The sequence below is a fragment of the Podarcis erhardii genome (genome assembly GCF_964252035.2).
Source record: "Podarcis erhardii genome assembly, chromosome: 10".
Lineage (NCBI taxonomy): Eukaryota > Metazoa > Chordata > Lepidosauria > Squamata > Lacertidae > Podarcis > Podarcis erhardii.
The window spans coordinates 3,937,577-3,958,993 of NC_138500.1; the positions used below are offsets into that span (position 1 = coordinate 3,937,577).

Genomic DNA, 21,417 nt, shown 5'->3' on the forward strand with positions numbered 1-21,417 from the left:
GAAAAGGAAATATATCAAACACTTTTATTTTCAGAGCAGACAACCAACAAGAAGACACAACCCACCTCGGCTGCGCAGGACATTTTAGTTAGCTGAGGGGGAGAGAACGCTTTTCTAACAGCCAAACCAGGCCATGGAAGGAAATGACCCCTCTGTTAAAAAGAAGAACCAGCTCCAACCCCATCAAACTCCTCCCAAGAACCAGCCGCTTTATAAAAGGGGGCAATGAGTCGGAGCCGTGATGGGTTGGTGGCCAGGGGGCTTCCGGAGACCCCCAGAGGATTTCTTCAAGGATCCGGCAGTGGCAACCAGCAAATTTGCTCTCCCAGGAGGCCTTCGGCAGGAGCGAAGGCAGGATCCGTCCTCTTCCGCTACACCACATTCTTCAGGTTGCCTGCAAACATTATTATTATTATTATTTATTCAACTTATACACCGCCCTATACCCGGAGGTCTCAGGGCGGTTCCCAACAAGACCACAACATATAAAACCAAACCAAAAGTAATAACCCAATAACCCCCATAAAGCCACATTCTAAAAGGGTTTGGATGTCAGTAAGATCAACCAAAGGCCTGGTTAAAAAGGAACGTTTTTGCCTGGTGACTAAAGGTGTATAATGAAGGCGCCAGGTGAACTTCCCTGAGGAGAGCATTCCACAGACGGGGGCCACTGCAGAGAAGGCCCCGTTTTCATGTTGCCACCCTCCAGACCTCTCAAGGAGGCGGCACACAGAAGAGGGCAGCAGAAGGTGATCTCAAGGTCCGGGTAGGCTCATATGGAAAGAGGCGGTCCTTGAGGTATTGCGGACTTGAGCCATTTAAGGCTTTATAGGTCAAAACCAGCACTTTGAATTGGGCCTGGAAACTAATCGGTAGCCAGTGCAGTCAGACCAGGATCAGTGTAAGATTCTCAAACCGTCTTGCTCTGGTGAACAACCTGGCTGCTGAATTCTGCACCAGCTGAAATTTCTGAAACATCTTCAAAGGCAGCCCTACATAGAACGCATTGAAGTAATCTAACCTTGAGGTTACCAGAGCACAGACAACAGTAATTTGGCTATCCCAGATAAGGCAGGGATAGCCAAATTGGGCCCGGAAGCTAATCGGTAGCTAGTGCAGTCGGATCAGGATCAGTGTAACCGTCGGGTAAGCAACTTGGCTGCTGATTTCTGCACTAGCTGGAGTTTCCGAACCGTCTTCAGAGGAACCGGCATATTGCAGTAATCTAACCTTGAAGTCACCAGAGCACAGACAACAGTAGTTAGGCTGTCCCTGTCCAGGATAGGGGCGTAGCTGGGCCACCAGCCGAAGCTGATGGAAGGCACCCCGGGCTACTGAGGCCACCTGAGCAACATTCGCAAAGCCCTCCCTTTTACCTGGAGAAGAAAGGCGGGAGGTTTTTTAAAGGAGGGGCTGGAGCAATAATTTAGCTGAGATTCCTGCATTGCAGGGGGTTGGAATAGATGGCCCCTGGGACCTTTCCACCTCTACAATCCCATCTGGAGACACTGGTGTCAGGAGTGCGTACAGGAGCCAGGCCCTGAGACCAGTAGGGCTTTGCAGGACTGGGGCCTTCCTAAGTTTGTTCTGGAGAGGCAAGGTGTGGCCGCACAGGTGAGGCCAATTGGTAACTCACAGCACCTGGTGGCAAGAGCCAGGAAGGGATATAAGGTCAGAATTTCCCTTCGGCTCTTTGCCACAGCAACACGTTCCCTGCCTTGTTGTGTTTGGTTCCTTGACTCCTTGACCCTCAGACCCCTGACTTTCTGACTCCTTACTTCTTGATCCTCAGAACCCTGCCTTCGTGACCCCCTGCTTCTTGACCCTCGGACCCCTGCCTTCATGACTCCTTGCTCCCTGCGTTTGTGACTCCTTGCTTCTTGAGCCTTGGACCTCTGCCTTCGTGACTCCTTGCTCCCTGCCTTCGTGACTCCTTGCTTCTTGACCCTCAGACCCCTGCCTTCATGACTCCTTGCTTCTTGACCCTCGGACCCCTGCCTTCATGACTCCTTGCTTCTTGAGCCTCGGACCCCTGCCTTCGTGACTCCTTGCTTCTTGACCCTCGGACCCCTGCCTTCGTGACTCCTTGCTTCTTGACCCTCGGACCCCTGCCTTCATGACTCCTTGCTCCCTGCGTTTGTGACTCCTTGCTTCTTGAGCCTCGGACCTCTGCCTTCGTGACTCCTTGCTCCCTGCCTTCGTGACTCCTTGCTTCTTGACCCTCAGACCCCTGCCTTCATGACTCCTTGCTCCCTGCGTTTGTGACTCCTTCCTTCTTGACCCTCGGACCCCTGCCTTCGTGACTCCTTGCTCCCTGCCTTCGTGACTCCTTGCTTCTTGAGCCTCGGACCTCTGCCTTCGTGACTCCTTGCTCCCTGCCTTCGTGACTCCTTGCTTCTTGACCCTCGGACCCCTGCCTTCGTGACTCCTTGCTCCCTGCCTTCGTGACTCCTTGCTTCTTGACCCTCAGACCCCTGCCTTCATGACTCCTTGCTCCCTGCGTTTGTGACTCCTTGCTTCTTGAGCCTCGGACCTCTGCCTTCGTGACTCCTTGCTCCCTGCCTTCGTGACTCCTTCCTTCTTGACCCTTGGACCCCTGACTTCATGACTCCTTGCTTCCTGACCCTTGGACCCTTGGCTTCCTGACTCCTGGCTTCTAGCTTCCCGTTCCTGCTCCCTCCCCACCATCTTGCCCCCGGTCCTGACATCCCCAGCCAGGACTTCGATCGCCCATGAACCGGACCGTGACAACTGGGATTTGATCCCTTCTGCGCACAATTCAGTTGCTCTGCCAGTGGACGGCGCCCCTTTGCTGGGAGCCAGGCTCATTGGCAACCTGCAACCTCCTTCTCCCAGGTGAAGAGGGCAGGACTCACCTTTAATGCAGCCCAGGATTTCTTGGATTCTCTGCGGCTCGTTGCGGTCCAGCCTGCAGCTTGGTGTAACTTCCAAGACGTAATCAGGGCCGTATTCTGTGAAGTACTGCCAGAGGAGGAAGGAAAGGGTGAAAGAAGGAAACAGGAGCCGCTCCTGGCAGATCTAAGAGAGGCAAGACGCACCCAGGGAGGTAACCCATGTTGCATGCGAGCCTCTGACTTCACAAGCAAAGGGCTGTTTCCTCTCCCTGGGAAAAGAAACCTACCCTCTTGTCCTAATCACCCACTGACCTTACATATGGCAAACTCTTATATGCTAATAATAATATTATTATCCTGGTATGCCCTGCAGAGGACCTTAAGGTCCACAAATGACAACACTTTGGAGGTCCCAAGTCGCAAGGTGGTTAGATTGGTTTCAACTAGGGCCAGGGCCTTTTCAGTACTGGTCCCAACTTGGTGGATCACTCTGTCCCAAGAGACTAGGGCCCTGTGGGACTTGACATCTTTCCGCTGGGCCTGCAAGACAGAGCTGTTCCGCCTGGCCTTTGGTTTGGACTCAGTCTGACCCTTATGTTTCCCTCCCCTTATGGTTTTGATCTATGGGCTACTTTTAAAATGAGGCTGCATTTTAAATTGCGTTTTAACCCGTATTTTAAATTGCCCCCCCCATATTATGTTTTTACTGTAATTTTACTGGTGTTAGCCGCCCTGACCCGGCTCTGGCTGGGGAGGGGAGCATATAAATAAAATGTATTATTATTTATTTTATACCCCGCCCATCTGGCTGGGTTTCCCCAGCCACTCTGGGCGGCTTCCAACGGAATATTAAAAACATTACAGCATCAAACATTAAAAACTTCCCTAAACAGGGCCGCCTTCAGTTGTCATTTAAAAGTAAAATAGTTGCTTATTGCCTTGACATCTGCTGGGAGGGTGTTCCACAGGGCAGGTGCCACCACCGAGAAGGCCCTCTGCCTGGTTCCCTGTAACTTGGCTTCTCACAGGGAGGGAACCGCCAGAAGGCCCTCGGTGCTGGACCTCAGTGTCCAGGGAGAACGATGGGGGTGGAGACGCTCCTTCAGGTCTACTGGACCGAGGCCGTTTAGGGCTTTCAAGGTCAACACCAACTCTTTGAATTGTGCTCGGAAACGTACAGCGAGCCAATGAAGATCTTTCAGGACTGGTGTTATTTGGTCTCAGTGGCCGCTCCCAGCACCAGTCTAGCTGCTGCATTCTGGATTAATTACAGTTTCCGAGTCACCTTCAAAGGGAGCCCCACGTAGAGCGCATGGCAGTGGTCCAAGCGGGAGATAACCAGAGCATGCACCACTCTGGAGAGATAGTCCACAGGCAGGCAGGGTCTCATCCTGGGTACCAGATGGAGCTGACAGACAGCTGCCCTGGACACAGAATTGACCTGCACCTCCATGGACAGCTGTGAGTCCAAAATGACTGATCTTCTGATGCTGATCTTCTGTTCCAGGGGGAGGAGGATGGGAATGAGGGGAACTTGTTGTTTGGTTTATACGTTGACAAAAACCAATTTATTAGAATCATAGAATCATAGAGTTGGAAGAGACCACAAGGGCCATCAAGTCCAACCCCCTGCCAAGCAGGAAACACCATCAGAGCACTCCTGACATATGGTTGTCAAGCCTCTGCTTAAAGACCTCCAAAGAAGGAGACTCCACCACACTCCTTGGCAGCAAATTCCACTGTCGAACAGCTCTTACTGTCAGGAAGTTCTTCCTAATGTTTAGGTGGAATCTTCTTTCTTGTAGTTTGGATCCATTGCTCCGTGTGCGCTTCTCTGGAGCAGCAGAAAACAACCTTTCTCCCTCCTCTATGTGACATCCTTTTATATATTTGAACATGGCTATCATATCACCCCTTAACCTCCTCTTCTCCAGACTAAACATGCCCAGCTCCCTTAGCCGTTCCTCATAAGGCATCATTTCCAGGCCTTTGACCATTTTGGTTGCCCTCCTCTGGACACGTTCCAGTTTGTCAGTGTCCTTCTTGAACTGTGGTGCCCAGAACTGGACACAGTACTCCAGGTGAGGTCTGACCAGAGCAGAATACAGTGGCACTATTACTTCCCTTGATCTAGATTAAAAGGGGACTGGAAGCTCTGGCTTTTGTATTTTTGTTTCTGAGTAGCTAATGCTAATCCTGCAAGACAATTTTGTGCAAGCAAGCAAGGGAACATCCTCTCAACACAACCCATCTGATTTGGGCTGTCTTTTGAAACCCTTTGGAGAGGATGGCAATGTAACAAGGCAGCGTGACTTAGACGTACCTTAGTTCTCATACGCTTTGGTTCTCAAACTCTGAAAACCCAGAAGTAACTGTTCCGGTTTGCGAACGTTTCTCGGAAGCCGAACCTCTGTTTCGGCTGTCGGCTATTGTTTCCGGGGCACCTGCACCAATCAGAAGCTGCGTCTTGGTTTTTGAACATTTCGGAAGTCGAATGGACTTCCGGAATGGATTAAGTTTGGTGCTTTGTTTTTGCCATTTATTTGTGTTTTTGAGGCGTTTCAGTTCTTTTTTTGTGTGTGTGACTGCGTGGAACCTAGTTCAGCTACTGACATTGATTGTGTGACTGTGGAAATGGATAAAAGCCCCCCATCCAAACACTGACTATCATCAGTGCAGGGAAGAAAATAATTAAATTTTCATTTTTATCATCTACAATACTGTCTTATTTACTTTATAGTACAGTACATTGATTATTATGGGACGCGGGTGGCGCTGTGGGTAAAACCTCAGTGCCTAGGGCTTGCCGATCGCATGGTCGGCGGTTCGAATCCCCGCGGCGGGGTGAGCTCCCATCCTTCGGTCCCAGCTCCTGCCCACCTAGCAGTTCGAAAGCACCCCTAAGTGCAAGTAGATAAATAGGTACCGCTTTATAGTGGGAAGGTAAACGGCGTTCCATGTGCTGCGCTGGTGCTGGCTCGCCAGAGCAGCTTCGTCACGCTGGCCACGTGACCCAGAAGTGTCTCCGGACAGCGCTGGCCCCCAGCCTCTTAAGTGAGATGGGCGCACAACCCCAGAGTCAGACACGACTGACCCGTACGGGCAGGGGTACCTTTACCTTTACCTTACATTGATTATTGCTTTCATTTTATGGATCAACGTTCTCATTAGTAAAATTAATGTTAAACTGCTGTTTTAGGGATTGTTTTTAAAAGTCTGGAACAGATTAATTAATTTTGCATTACTTTCTATGGGAAAGCGCACCTCTGTTTTGGAACGCTTTGGTTTTGGAACGGACTTCCAGAACAGATTGAATTTGAGAACCAAGGTACCACTGTATTATTACTGAGGTCCACTTCCAAGAGCCTTCTGGCAGTTCCCCTAATGCGAGAAGCGAAGTCACAGCGAAACAGGCAGAGGGCCTTCTCGGTAGTGGCACCTGCGTTCTGGAATGCCTTCCCATCAGATGCCAAGGAAATAAGCAGCTGTGTTACATTCAGAAGCCATTTGAAAGCTGCCCTGTATTGGGAAGTTTTCAATGTCTGACACTTCACTATTTTTATATATGTTCTGTTGGAAGCCACCCAGAGTGGCAGGGGCAACTCAGCCAGATAGGCGGGATATAAATAAGATTATAATATTATTATTGTTACTGGAATGACTCTTGGCAAAAGGCTGGGAGGGGTTTCTGCCCAAGAGGAACGGGTCGGTTCTTCTGCGCAGCGAAGGGACCGGCTAGCTAAGGCCTCACCTTGTGATCTGGGATTTCGGAGGGCAGCGTTTTCCCTAAGATGACCGCCGTCAAATACGCCCAGCAGCGAGCCGTGTTGGCGAGATGGTAGCCTCCTGCCTCCAGGAGTGAAGGAGCAGGAAGTCCGGAAAGGGAAGAAAGAGGAGTTAAAGAATGAGTTAAAGAAATTGTATAAAAGCACATTTGTTAAAAAAACCAGAAGCATTTCTATTAGGTATAGTAGCAGGTGAAGAAATTTCAAAGTGAGACCAAAAGCTGTTCATGTATGCAACAATGGCAGCAAAGACTCTTTTAGCCCCAAACCGGAAGAAACAGGAATTATAGACGATAAAAGACTGGCAGGTGTAGATGACTGAATATGCAGAACTGGCGAAACTGACGGGGGAAATCCGAAACCAATGCAATCTAGCTTTCCAAAAAGACGGGGGTAAATTTGTACAATATTTGTTTTTGTTTTTTTATAAATCATTTTTATTAGTTTTCCAATAAGAACATCCAATTAACAAATCCATCAAATCATAATCCAATTTAAAAGAATAAGATAAAATACAAAACAGCCAAATTATTAATTAAAAAAAATTGTGCAATATTTGAAGGACAATTGCAAACAATTAACAACATCAGCAGGGTTGAGCTAAGAAGACTTGTAATGTTAAGGATTCTTACCTTTTTATATTTAATGAAAAACGTGATAACTGGAAGGAACGAAAAGTAAACAGAAAGAGGTACAAATGCTATGACATAGAAAGGAATTATGAAAACCACGAGGCGGGAAAGAGGGAAGGCGACCAGCTTGTATGAGCAAAAACCAATGTGATTAACAAGGATGTATTCAACCATCATGAAACGGAAACCTGATAAAAATATTATTAAAAAAAGAAAGAGGAGGAATGAGGGGTGTGGAGGAAAGGAGCCCGTTGCGAGCGGCTCTGCCTATCCTCTGCATTTGCAGGTGAGGCGACAGGTGAGCTGGACTGCTGTCTTGTCTCGATAATGGACCGGATGACAGTCAAGAAACTGAAGCTCCATGCAGGTAAGACAGATGCTAAACTGGATGGGTGGGAAATCACCTGCCCTTGATGTGGTTACACTCCCTCTGAAGGAGCAGGTACATAGCTTGGGGGCACTCCTGGGTCCTTTGCTGTCGCTTGAGGCCAGGGTGGATAAAAATCAATGATTTATTTTTTTTAATTAAAAATTGGATTTTTAAAAAATTCAAATCGGATTTTTTAAAAAAATTAATTGGATTTTTAAAATAAAATGCTTTTGGAGGAAAAACCTTTCTAAAGATAGTTTTCTACTGAAGTTGCATTATACAAAAGTTAGTAATTTGAACAAGCTAATTTTATTAGAAAGTGGATATTGGAAAACTGCTAAAATGAGATTTAATGAAAATCAGTTAGGAAGGATTTGAGGAAGTCATTTAACACTGGAATTTAATTTGGATCTTTGACTGGAAGATGTATGTTTCTTTTTTGTTTGTTTTATATATGTTTTGTTTTTTGTGTTGTGCTGTATTTGTAATAAATTTGGAAAATAAATTTAAAAATTGGAAAAAAGAAGAAGTTGCATTATACAGTGGATGCTCGGGTGGTGAACGTGATCTGTGCGGGATGCACGTTCGCAACCTGCAGCGGCGCGTCTGCACACACACGGGTTGAGATTTGGTGCGTCTGCGCATGTGCAAAGCGCGATTCTCAAAACCCGGAAGTAACCTGTTCCGGTACTTCCGGGTTTCGGCAGGTCCATAACCCGAACAAACGCAACCTGGAAACGTCTGTAACCAGAGGTATGACCGTATTCCAAAGGCTACATCCATCAGGAAATAAGGATTTGTTTTAGGTTTTTCATGTGTGCTAAAGCTGTGGCCTCCTCCACTCACCTCCTCCCAGGATGAGGGTTGGGCGCTGCCACTGTAACACGTATTTCAGGCACCGGCCGACCCCTTCGGGGGTCAAGTTGAAGGAGCACATGGGGTCACCAGCGATGGTGTCTGCCCCCAACTGCAGGACGACGGCCTCAGGGCTGAACGCTGCATAGACCTCCTTCAGGACACTGCAGGGAGAGGAACGAAAACCCCCGTTACCCGGAGAGCAGGCAGGTAGGGAGCCACTGGCAGCAGAGGTTGTTAATAATAATAATAATTTATTATTTTTACCCTGCCCATCTGGCTGGGCTTCACCAGCCACTCTGGGCAGCTTCCAACAAAACACTAAAATACAATAGCCTATTAAACATTAAAAGCTTCTCTAAACAGGGCTGCCTTCAGATGTCTTCTAAAAGTCTGGTAGTTATTTTTCTCTTTGACATCTGGTGGGAGGGCGTTCCACAGGGCGGGTGCCACCACCGAGAAGGCCCTCTGCCTGGTTCCCTGTAACCTCGCTTCCTGCAGGGAGGGAAAAGCCAGAAGGCCCTCAGCGCTGGACCTCAGCGTCCGGGCAGAACGATGGGGGTGGAGATGCTCCTTCAGGTATACAGGACCGAGGCCGTTTAGGGCTTTCAAGGTCAACACCAACACTTTGAATTGTGCTTGGAAACGTCCTGGGAGCCAGTGTGGTTTTTCAAGACCGGTGTTATATGGTCTTGGTGGCCACTCCCAGTCACCATTCTGAAGCTGACCGGACATGGGTTAGAGCTCAATGTCGAGCCTACCAAGTGGCGGTAGCGACGGTGAAGAAGACTTCCCACCAGATGTGAAGGAAATAAGCAGCTATCCTATCTTTAAAAGACATCTGAAGGCAGCCCTGTTTAGGGAAGTTTTTAATATTTAATGCTGTATTGTTTTTAACACTTGATTAGGATCCGCCCAGAGTGACTGGGGAAACTCAGCCAGATGGGAGGGGTATAAATAATAATAATAATAATAATAATAATAATAATAATAATAATAATAATAATTTATGCTAAAGACGGCCCTGCTTCCTCGTGGAGCCCGGACATGTTTCAAAAGCCGCAGGGCCAATTCCAGCAGCTTGGCTAGAACAATCTGATTGGGAGACAGAGCGAGCCCCGAGTGCGAGTTATGCCAGGTGGGGCAGAGAGGAGGAACTGCAGGAGAACCACCGAAAACATTTGCTCCCAAAGGGCCACCGGGTGATGGGTTCTTACGTCTCGCAGATCTGGAAGTATCTGTCGTCCTGGATGCCGTCTTGAATGGGGACGTTGACACTGTAGTAACGCCCCTTCCCCAGGCCCACGTCCGTCACATCGCCTGTTCCTGAGCAAGAGGCAGAAGAGAGATTTTTACTGACTGGGACCAGGAAGCAGCACCATGAAGGACGCTTTGTGCCTCAGGTGCTGCTTGTGGGATGCCCATCGAGCGGCCTCCGGTTGGCCATTATGATAGCAAGATGCTGGCCATCTGGCCTGGTCCAACAGCCTCTTCTCAGGTTCTTATGCCTCTCAGGATTCAGAGAATGATATGAACAGAGAAAAGGGTACTGTTTGTGTATTTACATACACAAAATATAAATAAACAAGGTGTATAAAAAACTAATAAGGTAAAAAGGTAAAGGGGGACGTGGGTGGCGCTGTGGGTTAAACCATAGAGCCTAGGACTTGCCGAGCAGAAGGTCGGCGGTTCGAATCCCTGCGATGGGGTGAGCTCCCGTTGCTCGGTCCCTGCTCCTGCCCACCTAGCAGTTCGAAAACACGTCAAAGTGCAAGTAGATAAATAGGTACCGCTCCGGCGGGAAGGTTAACAGCGTTTCCGTGCGCTGCTCTGGTTTGCCAGAAGCGGCTTAGTCATGCCGGTCACATGACCTGGAAGCTGTACGCTGGCTCCCTCGGCCAGTAAAGCGAGATGAGCGCCGCAACCCCAGAGTCGGCCACGACTGGACCTAATGGTCAGGGGTCCCTTTACCTTTACCTTTAAGGGAAGCAACACTCAAGCACAGCAAAAGAAATAAATAATAATCACTTGCCTGGGAAAAACCCTGGAGAGAACTTATGCAGAGACACCGTCATCACTTTGGAGGTGAAGATGAAGGCATCTTCTACACCTGGGTGGAAAGAGAGAGAAGTGAAATAATTGCAACAGGCTCCTTGCCCATCAGCCGCAGAGCCTGGAGCTGGAGGCCAGAGACCCTATAACAGAAGGGGGGCTTATCAGGGAAGGAAGTTGAAAGACAACACAATATCATAGCTTTTTTTGACAGAGTTGCAAGCTTGATGGATCAGGGGAATGCTGTGGGGACATAGTGTATCTTGATTTCAGTAAGGCTCTGGACAAAATGCCCCATGATATTATAATAATAATAAATTTTTATTTATACTCCACCCTCCCCGGCCAAGACCGGGCTCAGGATGGCTAACATCAAATATAAATACAGTAAAAACATTAAAAACAAAATAAAACACCGCCCCCAAACCAAACAAACAGTTGATTAAAATATAATGATACAGATGATACAACGGTGGTTGGTTTAATCACGGCTGGAGATGGGGAGGCGGCCTATAGGAAGGAAGTTGAGCAGTTGGGGGAGTGGTGCAGGAAAAACAACTTACTCCTTAACTTAAAGAAAACAAAAGAGATTATTGTGGACTTTAGGAAATGTAAGTTGAATATTCAGCCACTTATTATTGAGGGGAAGTGTGTGGAACAGGTCTCGGTGTTTCGATTTCTGGGAATGGAGTTGAGAGACAACCTAACCTGGGGAGAAAACAGTAACATATACCGTATGTGTTTGATGTGCTCTTGTGTGCAGAAACCGAAAGTGGCGTCACTGAGGACTTTGGATTACAACAGGAAAATAAAGAAGAAGAAAAGTAAACATATTTCACACAGAACTACAAACCTGCTTGCTAAATCAATTCAGTGACTGTGAAAAATAAATGAAGGATCAACATCGGAAATGTTTTATTTGGACTATTTGGAATAATTAAGAAATGAAGTATGATATTAGATCATCACTCCCCAAACTTCAGAGCATGGGAAGTTGCCCAAAAGATATATAATTTGGCATTGAATATTTGGCTTTTTTATTGTATTATAATTTGGAATGTTTGATTGTGCTTTTATTGGATTGTTAAAATGGAAATTTTTAAACTATATATTATTTAAAATAATAATAATAATACCACCTTTAGTCAATGTACAACCTGTGTACACTAAAATTAACTGAGCCGCACCACACAAACACTCAATCCCCAAAAGTCAGTTGCACTATATTATTTTTTGTTCAGCAGCCTAACAGCCCACGGATAGAAACTGTTTTTAGCCTATTGATACAGCTGATTAAACTTCTATATCTCCTGCCCAAGGGTAGAAGATTAAAGAGGTGCTGGCCGGGGTGTGAATTGTCCCTGAGAATTTTCCTTGCTCTCCTAAGGCAAAGATCCCTTGCGATGTCGTCTAGCGGGCTCAGGGGGCAGCCCATGATATCATGTGCTGTGTTCACCACCCGCTGTAAAGACTTTCTGTCCGTGGCCATCAAGCCAACGTACCACACTGTGATACAATATGAGAGGACACTTTCTATTGTGGACTGGTAGAAGGAGGTCATCAATTGTTGTTTAACGTTCTTTCGCAAGACCCAGAGAAAATGGAGTCTCGGTTTGGCCTTCCTAACCACCTGAGTTACCGTATTTTTCATTCCATAAGGTGCACCTGACCATAAGGTGCACCTAGTTTTTAGAGGGGGATTTCAATAAAAAAAATATTATTTAAAGGGAGCACTGAGCAGAGCCTGTATGTATCCCAGGCTCTGCTCAGTGTTCCCTTTCACGAGCCGCGTGGTGTGTGTGTGTGGCTCTTGGGGGCTTTTCCCCAAGGAGGGAGAAGGGAGGCCCTCCCACACTCCGTGCAGCTCTTTAAAGGGGGCGAGGCTCTTTGGGTCTTTTGCGGGAGGTGGGGGAAGGGAGCGAGCCTTGCTCTTTCCCTTCCCCCACCTCCCGAAAAAGCCAGGGATAGCCGCACGAAGCCTCTGCAGGGCAGCGGGATGAAGGCAGCGCTCTCTCTAGCTGTTCTGGCTTCTGGGGTAGCTCGCAAAGCCTCCGCAGGGCAGCGGGGAGCCTTCATCCCGCTGCCCTGCGGAGGCTTCGCGCGGCTATCCCTGGCTGCCCTACGGAGGCTTCGCGGGCTACCCCAGAGCTGCTCAGGAGCTTGTCGGGGCTGGCGGGGGAAGCCCGGATTCCCCCCCCCCAGCCCCAGGGACCACACATTCACCCCATAAGACGCACAGACATTTCCCCTTAGTTTTTAAGAGGAAAAATGTGCATCTTATGGAGCGAAAAATACGGTGTATTGTTTCTCCAAGTAAGGTCTTCACTAAGGTAAACTCCCAAGAATTTAAAGGAAGAGACTCTCTCCACACAACACCCCCTGATATACAATGGGGCTAGTTCCCCTCTCTTCCTCCGAACGTCCAACACCATCTCCTTTGTCTTGCTAATATTTAGGTGCAAGTTATTCTCTAAGCACCATGTAGAAAAAACACAACAAACCAAAGCAGCAGGAACAAGTCAAGCCACGTCAACCCATGTGTAGGAAGGAACCTTACCATCCCCGTGATGCAGATCTAAGTCCACATAGAGAACGCGGCCAAATTTCTGCCGGAGCCGCAAGATGCCCAGGACGGCATCGTTCAGGTAGCAGAAGCCAGAAGCTTCGTCCCTGCAAATAAAACATGACTGGTGAAATGTGAAGGTTTAGGAGCTGGCAAACGAAGCTGGCCTCAAGCCAAGAACGTGGCGCTCTTCGCCGCTCTGGCTAGTGAGCAGGCAGATTTTGTAGAGGAAAATTAGGCATACAGAGAGGAAGAAATTATAGTGACATTAATCTTATATAAGATTTCGGATAAAATATCCAGTTAGAATCCTGGTAAAGGTTGTGGAAGGAAGGGATCAATTTTACTGCATGTAGCGCACTTGAAGAAAATGTTATGAAAATGATGTACTGATGGTATTTAACACCAGCCAAACTTGCTAAAACGTACAAGACAAGAACCAATGAGTGCTGGAAATGTAAAGAAAAGGAAGGTATCTTCTACCACATGTGGTGGACTTGGAAAGAGGTAAAAGCTTTCTTGGAAATGGTATATAATGAGATAAAGAAAATGTTTAAAAATACTTTTGTTAAAAAACCAGAAGCCTTTTTGCTGGGTATATAGTGGGTTAAGAGGTTAAGACATACCAAGGGAAGATAAAAGACTATTTATGTATGCGACAACTGTAGCATGAATTATTTCAGCCCAAAAAGGAAAACAACAAGAAGTACCAACGAAAGAAGAGGGGCAGATGAAGACGATGGACTTTGCAGAACTCGCGAAGCTGCTGGGAAAAATCCGAAACCAACATGATCAAGTATTCCAAAAGGACTGGAGTAAATTTATACGGTATTTGAAAGATTATTGCAAGCAATTAAACATCACCAGCAGGGTTGCCCGATGACTTGCAAGGAGAAGTTTTCTATCTTTCTATATTTAAATTTTGAGCCATTTTGTAAAGAGTGTCATTAGAATTGGAAAATGCATAAAATGCTATGATAGAAAGGTTAATTTAGAAAGCCATGAGGCGGGAAGCAAGGAGGTTGACAGGCTCTAGAGAGCTAGAGAGATAAAGTGGATAATAATGATGTGATTAAAAGGTAAAGGTCAAGGGACCCCTGACCATTAGGTCCAGTCGTGACTGACTCTGGGGTTGCGGCGCTCATCTCACTTTACTGGCCAAGGGAGCCGGCGTACAGCTTCCGGGTCATGTGGCCAGCATGACTAAGCCGCTTCTGGTGAACCAGAGCAGCGCACCGAAACGCCGTTTACCTTCCCGCCGGAGCGGTACCTATTTATCTACTTGCACTTTGACGTGCTTTCGAACTGCTAGGTTGGCAGGAGCAGGGACCGAGCAACGGGAGCTCACCCCATCGCAGGGATTCGAACCGCCGACCTTCTGCTCGGCAAGCCCTAGGCTCTGTGGTTTAACCCACAGTGCCACCCGCGTCCCAATGATGTGCTTAGATATCGATAAATGGAAATCTCATAAAAATTATAAATATATATAGTGACAAACCAGAAGACGGAACATTTCTGATGGCAAGTCTCCTCCTTTGGTAATAATAATAATAATAATAATAATAATAATAATAATAATAATAATAATTTATTATTTGTACCCCGCCATCCCCTCTGCAGGGAGGTGGGACCGATTCGGATGGTCCGCCCCCGCCACTTAATGGATCCAAATGGTTTCCAGAGAGTGGTAGGGGATGCTTTATCCCATGTTGATGGCCTTTCAGCCGATTCCCTGGTGGCCCGCTGGAATGTGGAGTTAACCAGGGCTATTGACTGTTTGGCTCCGAAGCGCCCTCTCCGAATGCATGGAGCCCGGAGAGCCCCGTGGTTTTCCACGGTTGGCAAGAGGAACATTGCCAGCTGCAGAAATGACCTCAGTCAGGTTTCTAACCAGCTAGGACTGCTTGTTGTCCTCCTTCGTCATCACCCTGAGCTGCTTAGCTAGCTGAGAGGAAATATGATAGACATCTTCAGGTATCTCAAGGGGGCTGCCCCATGGAAGATGGAGCAGGCCTGCTCTGGAGGGTAGGACCCAAACCAACAGTTGCAGGTTACAAGAAAGGAGATTCTGACTCAACATCAGGAAGAACTTTCCGACATTAGGAGCCCTTCGACCGCAGAACAGCCTCCCTCGGACGCTGGTGGGAGTTTTAAAAATTATTATTAGGTTTTTACATTAGCAGGATTATTGTAGTAACCTGCAGTTTTATAAGCATATCTATTTACAGTCAATTATCAAATGAGCAAGTTAAATGAATTTGGACATGCAGAGGGGATTAAAAAATAAATTTAAGGAACCGTAGAAAAGAGGGGGAAGGAAGTCAAATTTTGAAATGTTAAATGGGTTGTAAAACTAATGAAATGTATAAATTTGAAAAGTGTAAATAAAAAACTATTAAGTTTTCACATCAAGTTTAAGGTGCGTGAAAGTAAAATGAACGGAACGACAAACAACCAAACCAGACAAATGCAGGACAATCAAATTTTGAATCAATGGCGAGTAGGTTCCAAATCTATGTCAAATTTAGAGGTTAGATGGACACCTGTCATGTATGCTTGAGATTCCTGCCTTGCAGGCGGGTTGGAATAGATGACCACTGGGGTTCCCTCCAACTCTGCAGTCCTGTGATTCTGTGATTCCTCTCCCCGCAGGCCTGACGAATGCCAAGGTGGAATAGGCCTAACAGTGCAGGCTCTGGGAGAAGCAACAAGATAAGGCAGAACTTCCTTACTTCTTTGCATGATGCCAGCCTCCAGGCCAGTTGATGGCAACTTGACAGTCGCCATTCACCAAACACTGGGCGGCTGTGATGGTGGCTCCTCCCACGGCGGCCGCATAGTCAAAGATCCCTTCAGAGGTCGGGCAGTCATAACCTGGAGGGAGCAGGAGAAAGGGGTGAGCACGACAGAAAATTCAGAGACACCAGGTGTACATTTTTATTATTTGGGCCATTTTTTGCTTTAATTGCATTTGACCTTTTACAGTGGGGCCTTGGTTCTCAAACGCCTTGGTACTCAAACAACTTGGAACCCAAACACTGCAAACCCGGAAGTAAGTGTTCCGGTTTGCGAACTTTTTTCAGAAGCCAAACTTGCACTGTTTTGAGTGTTACGCTGAGGCCTGTCTGTTTTTGCTATTTATTTTGCGTTCTTGTGGCTCTTTTTTTTTCCTTTTTGTTTTTGTGACCATGTAGAACCCAGTTCCACTCCTGATTGATTGATTGTTTGACTGCAGTAACATCGTTTATTCCAGAGGGATACGTAAGCAGAGATACGATTGTACTTCTTAATTGTATTTCAGTTCGACAAGTACTTTGATAAAATACGTATTTTGTTATGTGTAAATGGCTTTATTATTATTATAAACTCCATCTCCTCAGAGTCTTGCAGAAGAACAATGTCAATCAACATTTGATGATCTCCTTCTACCAATCAACAATAGAAAGTGTCCTTTCCTACTGCATCACGGTGTGGTACGCTGGTTTGACATCATCTGATAGGAAGTGCCTACAGAGGGTGGTGAATACAGCACAAGATATTACGGGCTGTCCCGTGTATCCGCTGGATGAAATAGCGGAAGAACGTTGCCTCAGGAGAGTGAGGAAAATTCTCAGGGATGATTATTCACACCCTGGCCGGCACTTTCTTGATCTCCTGCCCTCGGGCAGAAGATATAGAAGCAGGATTAGTCGTGCCAACAGGGTAAAGAACAGCTTCTATCCGTGGGCTGTTAGGCTGCTGAATGAAAAGATAACAACAGGGCAACTGACTTTTGGGTTTGGTGGGTGGGCATCAGTAAACGAGGGGAATTAAGACTAAGAGAGCGGAGTGGGGGGTGCTTGTGTAATCTCACTGTATACAAGTTGTACAAGTGACAATAAAGTATTTCAGTTTCAATTTAGATACCTGTCAGGTCCATAAATTTCCATATAGGATATATTCCACACAAAAAACAGAGACCATTTGTTGTTGACAGAGGACAGATGGACATATAAAGGGCCCCATGACCTCCAGTAGATTAAGGGAAGGCATCCCCAACCTTCAGCCTCCACATGTTTTGGACTACATTTCCCATCAACCCTGACCACTGGTCCTGTTAGCTAGGGATCATGGGAGTTGTAGGCCAAAACATCTGCAGGGCCCCAGTTGGGGATGCCTGGCTTAGGGCCTCATCAAACCTAAATCCGGTCCTGGCTGTGAGATAAATCTCAGCACCCTGAGCCTGGCAGCAGATCTTCCCTGGCGTTCTCCAGGGAAAAAACTCCAAATAGCCTAGTCCTCACCTAGTCCAAATCCCACCGATTCCGGATGGTCATCGTCGCCTTCCTCGCTCACTTTCTGCAGGTGCTGCAGGTAGGCATCAGTGTGGAAGCCGGCCATCTCCTCCATGGAAGCTACTTTGGGCGGGACAATCCTACGGAAATGAAGAACTTGGTGGGTGGGGCAGACACAGAATATGGAAGGCAGCACCTCAACCGCTCCAAGGGCTCGTCCAAACTTCCCGTGGTCCCCTTGCCCTGCTCCTCTGCAAGGAAAACCTGCTCTTTGGCTTTAAATTGGAATAAACGGCAATCCATTAAAAAAAAACCTAACTGCTGTTTGCTCCGATTGAGCGCCAAAGAGTGGTTTTTTGCTCCAACTGAGCGGCAAAGTGTGTTTTTGGGTGATTGAGCACTTTTTTGCTCTGACTGAGCACCAAAGAGCGGTGTTTTGCTCCGATTGAGCACCAAAGAGCGGTTTTTTGCTTCAATTGAGCACCAAAGAGCATTTTTTTGCTCCAATTGAGCACCAAAGAGTGGTTTTTTGCCCCGATTAAGCGCCAAAGAGTGTGTTTTTTGCTCTGATTGATTGCCAAAGAGTGTTTTTTTGCTCTAATTGAGCACCAAAGAGTGGTTTTTTGCTCCAATTGAGCACCAAAGAGCAGTTTTCTCAGGAGGAAAACCGTGGGACAAGAAGAAGGATGGATAAGCCTCAACCGAGCAGGTGTTGCTATGGGACGGGTTAGGAGCAGAAGAGAAGTCCTCTGAGGCTGCCCCTCTGTATCTCCTGGACTACAGCAAAGTTCCCCCCAGGGCAATGTCCCCCTGTTGTCAGTCAAAGAGATCTCAGCTGCTTAGCAAGTATTCTTCAAGAGCTCTGAGAAACGTGGCCTAAAGGAAGTATTTTTATCATCAATTTCATTTCTATGCCGCTTTGTATTTTTAAGGAAAAAATCCGAGTGGTTTGCAACCGGCCTTAAAGCATCAAACAAAACAATCTGGAATAAAATGCCTTTTTCCAGAACAGGTAGAAGCTGCAGGAGCACCTGACAGAGCCCCCCCCCTTGCCCAAAGGACCCCCACCTGCCCCATGGCGAGCTGTGCCGCTTGCGCCTACCTCATGTGATCAAGCAGCGAGTAGGATTTGATCAAGGAATGCACCATGCTGGCCTGCGGGGAAAGGGAGGGAGGGAGTAAGTAAGCCAAACCAGACCATCCTCACGGAATCAGAGACCTGCAGTGCTGGAAGGGACACCCTGTGGTCATCGAGCCCAACCCCTTGCAAAGCAGGAATCTCAACCATAGCACCCCCTGCGGGCAGCCACTGAACGTCTGCTTAAAACCCTCCAAGGAAGGAGAGGCCATAGAATCGTAGAGTGGGGAGGGATCCACCCCCAGGGGTCATCTAGTCCAGCCCGCTGAGGACTAGCGCCTTGGGTGGGTGGGTGGGTGGGTTGTCCCCCCCATGCATATCCCCTCCTTTCCAGCCCCCCCCCCTCAGGGACTGCCCTCTGCCCCCCCTTTGCTGGCCCAAAGGATCTCGCTGACGACTAGCGCCTTGGGTGGGGGGTGGGTTGTCTCCCCCCTCCCCATGCATATCCCCCCTCCCAAGGTCTGCCCTCTGCCCAAAGGATCCCGCTGAGGACTAGCGCCTTGGGTAGGTGGGTGGGGTGTCTCCCCCCTCCATAAAACCCCCTTCCAGCCCCCCCCCCGGGACTGCCCTCTGCCCCCCCTTTGCTGGCCCAAAGGATCCCGCTGAGAATTAGCGGCTGGGGGGGGTTGTCTACCCCCTCCCCCCTCATGTCCCCCTCCCAGCCCCCCTCCATTCTAGCCCAAAGGATCTCGCTGAGGACTAGCACCTTGGGTGGGGGGTGGGTTGTCTCCCCCCTCCCCATGCATATCCCCCCTCCCAAGGTCTGCCCTCTGCCCAAAGGATCCCGCTGAGGACTAGTGCCTTGGGTAGGTGGGTGGGGTGTCTCCCCCCTCCAGCCCCCCCAGGGACTGCCCTCTGCCCCCCCTTTGCTGCCCAAAGGATCCCGCTGAGGACTAGCGCCTTGGGTGGGGGTGGGTTGTCTCCCCCCTCCCCATGCATATCCCCCCTCCCAAGGTCTGCCCTCTGCCCAAAGGATCCCGCTGAGGACTAGCGCCTTGGGTAGGTGGGTGGGGTGTCTCCCCCCTCCATAAAACCCCCTTCCAGCCCCCCCCCAGGGACTGCCCTCTGCCCCCCCTTTGCTGGCCCAAAGGATCCCGCTGAGAATTAGCGGCTGGGGGGGGTTGTCTACCCCCTCCCCCCTCATGTCCCCCTCCCAGCCCCCCTCCATTCTAGCCCAAAGGATCTCGCTGAGGACTAGCGCCTTGGGTGGGGGGTGGGTTGTCTCCCCCCTCCCCATGCATATCCCCCCTCCCAAGGTCTGCCCTCTGCCCAAAGGATCCCGCTGAGGACTAGCGCCTTGGGTAGGTGGGTGGGGTGTCTCCCCCCTCCAGCCCCCCCAGGGACTGCCCTCTGCCCCCCCTTTGCTGCCCAAAGGATCCCGCTGAGGACTAGCGCCTTGGGTGGGGGGTGGGTTGTCTCCCCCCTCCCCATGCATATCCCCCCCTCCCAAGGTCTGCCCTCTGCCCAAAGGATCTCGCTGAGGACTAGCGCCTTGGGTGGGGGGTGGGTTGTCTCCCCCCTCCCCATGCATATCCCCCCCTCCCAAGGTCTGCCCTCTGCCCAAAGGATCCCGCTGAGGACTAGCGCCTTGGGTAGGTGGGTGGGGTGTCTCCCCCCTCCATAAAACCCCCTTCCAGCCCCCCCCCAGGGACTGCCCTCTGCCCCCCCTTTGCTGGCCCAAAGGATCCCGCTGAGAATTAGCGGCTGGGGGGGGTTGTCTACCCCCTCCCCCCTCATGTCCCCCTCCCAGCCCCCCTCCATTCTAGCCCAAAGGATCTCGCTGAGGACTAGCGCCTTGGGTGGGGGGTGGGTTGTCTCCCCCCTCCCCATGCATATCCCCCCTCCCAAGGTCTGCCCTCTGCCCAAAGGATCCCGCTGAGGACTAGTGCCTTGGGTAGGTGGGTGGGGTGTCTCCCCCCTCCAGCCCCCCCAGGGACTGCCCTCTGCCCCCCCTTTGCTGCCCAAAGGATCTCGCTGAGGACTAGCGCCTTGGGTGGGGGGTGGGTTGTCTCCCCCCTCCCCATGCATATCCCCCCCTCCCAAGGTCTGCCCTCTGCCCAAAGGATCTCGCTGAGGACTAGCGCCTTGGGTAGGTGGGTGGGGTGTCTCCCCCCTCCATAAAACCCCCTTCCAGCCCCCCCCCCCAGGGACTGCCCTCTGCCCCCCCTTTGCTGGCCCAAAGGATCCCGCTGAGAATTAGCGGCTGGGGGGGGGGTTGTCTACCCCCTCCCCCCTCATGTCCCCCTCCCAGCCCCCCTCCATTCTAGCCCAAAGGATCTCGCTGAGGACTAGCGCCTTGGGTGGGGAGGTGGGTTGTCTCCCCCCTCCCCATGCATATCCCCCCTCCCAAGGTCTGCCCTCTGCCCAAAGGATCCCGCTGAGGACTAGCGCCTTGGGTAGGTGGGTGGGGTGTCTCCCCCCTCCATAAAACCCCCTTCCAGCCCCCCCCCCAGGGACTGCCCTCTGCCCCCCCTTTGCTGGCCCAAAGGATCCCGCTGAGAATTAGCGGCTGGGGGGGTTGTCTACCCCCTCCCCCCTCATGTCCCCCTCCCAGCCCCCCTCCATTCTAGCCCAAAGGATCTCGCTGAGGACTAGCGCCTTGGGTGGGGGGTGGGTTGTCTCCCCCCTCCCCATGCATATCCCCCCTCCCAAGGTCTGCCCTCTGCCCAAAGGATCCCGCTGAGGACTAGCGCCTTGGCCAGTGCGCCTCCGCACCCGCTCGGGGACTTTGCAGAGGGCGTCGCATCGCGCCAGGTACTCGGCGCTGTGCACGTAGACCGGCGGCGGCGGAGGCGGAGGGGCCGCCTGCTCGGCCATGGGCGCCACGGGAACCGCGCTTCCGGGAGCCGGTTGCAGCCCGGGCGCACTTCCGGGACGGGCTTCCTGCCGCCGC

The 21,417-nt window shown here is 49.8% G+C and overlaps 1 protein-coding gene across 2 annotated transcripts; it reads right to left on the minus strand.

The window, feature by feature from the left end:
• Positions 1–10: 10 nt before the first annotated feature.
• HDAC8 (histone deacetylase 8) lies at positions 11–21,371 on the minus strand. 2 transcript variants are annotated; one of them, XR_014160980.1, is made up of 11 exons: positions 21,240–21,371; positions 18,489–18,541; positions 17,396–17,526; positions 15,845–15,986; positions 13,107–13,219; positions 10,530–10,607; positions 9,715–9,823; positions 8,489–8,661; positions 6,607–6,705; positions 2,877–2,982; positions 11–394 (listed from the first exon to the last, which is right to left on the minus strand). XR_014160980.1 is itself a non-coding variant. In XM_081880116.1 (11 exons), exons 1-11 carry the CDS (start codon positions 21,339–21,341, stop codon positions 372–374), a joined length of 1,125 nt encoding a protein of 374 aa, XP_081736242.1. In that variant the 5' UTR covers positions 21,342–21,371; the 3' UTR covers positions 11–371. The 2 variants fall into 2 exon arrangements, 1 of the variants encoding a protein (XP_081736242.1); XM_081880116.1 differs by having other exon boundaries at positions 6,607–6,701.
• Positions 21,372–21,417: the final 46 nt, after the last annotated feature.

Excerpts from the sequence above, each read along its gene's own strand:
- HDAC8 (XM_081880116.1), bottom strand. The coding sequence starts at position 21,341 with ATGGCCGAGCAGGCGGCCCCTCCGCCTCCGCCGCCGCCGGTCTACGTG. Across the intron at positions 6,702-8,488 it reads AACCCTCATCCTGGGAGGAG|GAGGCTACCATCTCGCCAAC; the intron begins GTGAGTGGAGGA and ends TCCTGGAGGCAG. Across the intron at positions 395-2,876 it reads AATCCTGGGCTGCATTAAAG|GCAACCTGAAGAATGTGGTG; the intron begins GTGAGTCCTGCC and ends TAATGTTTGCAG.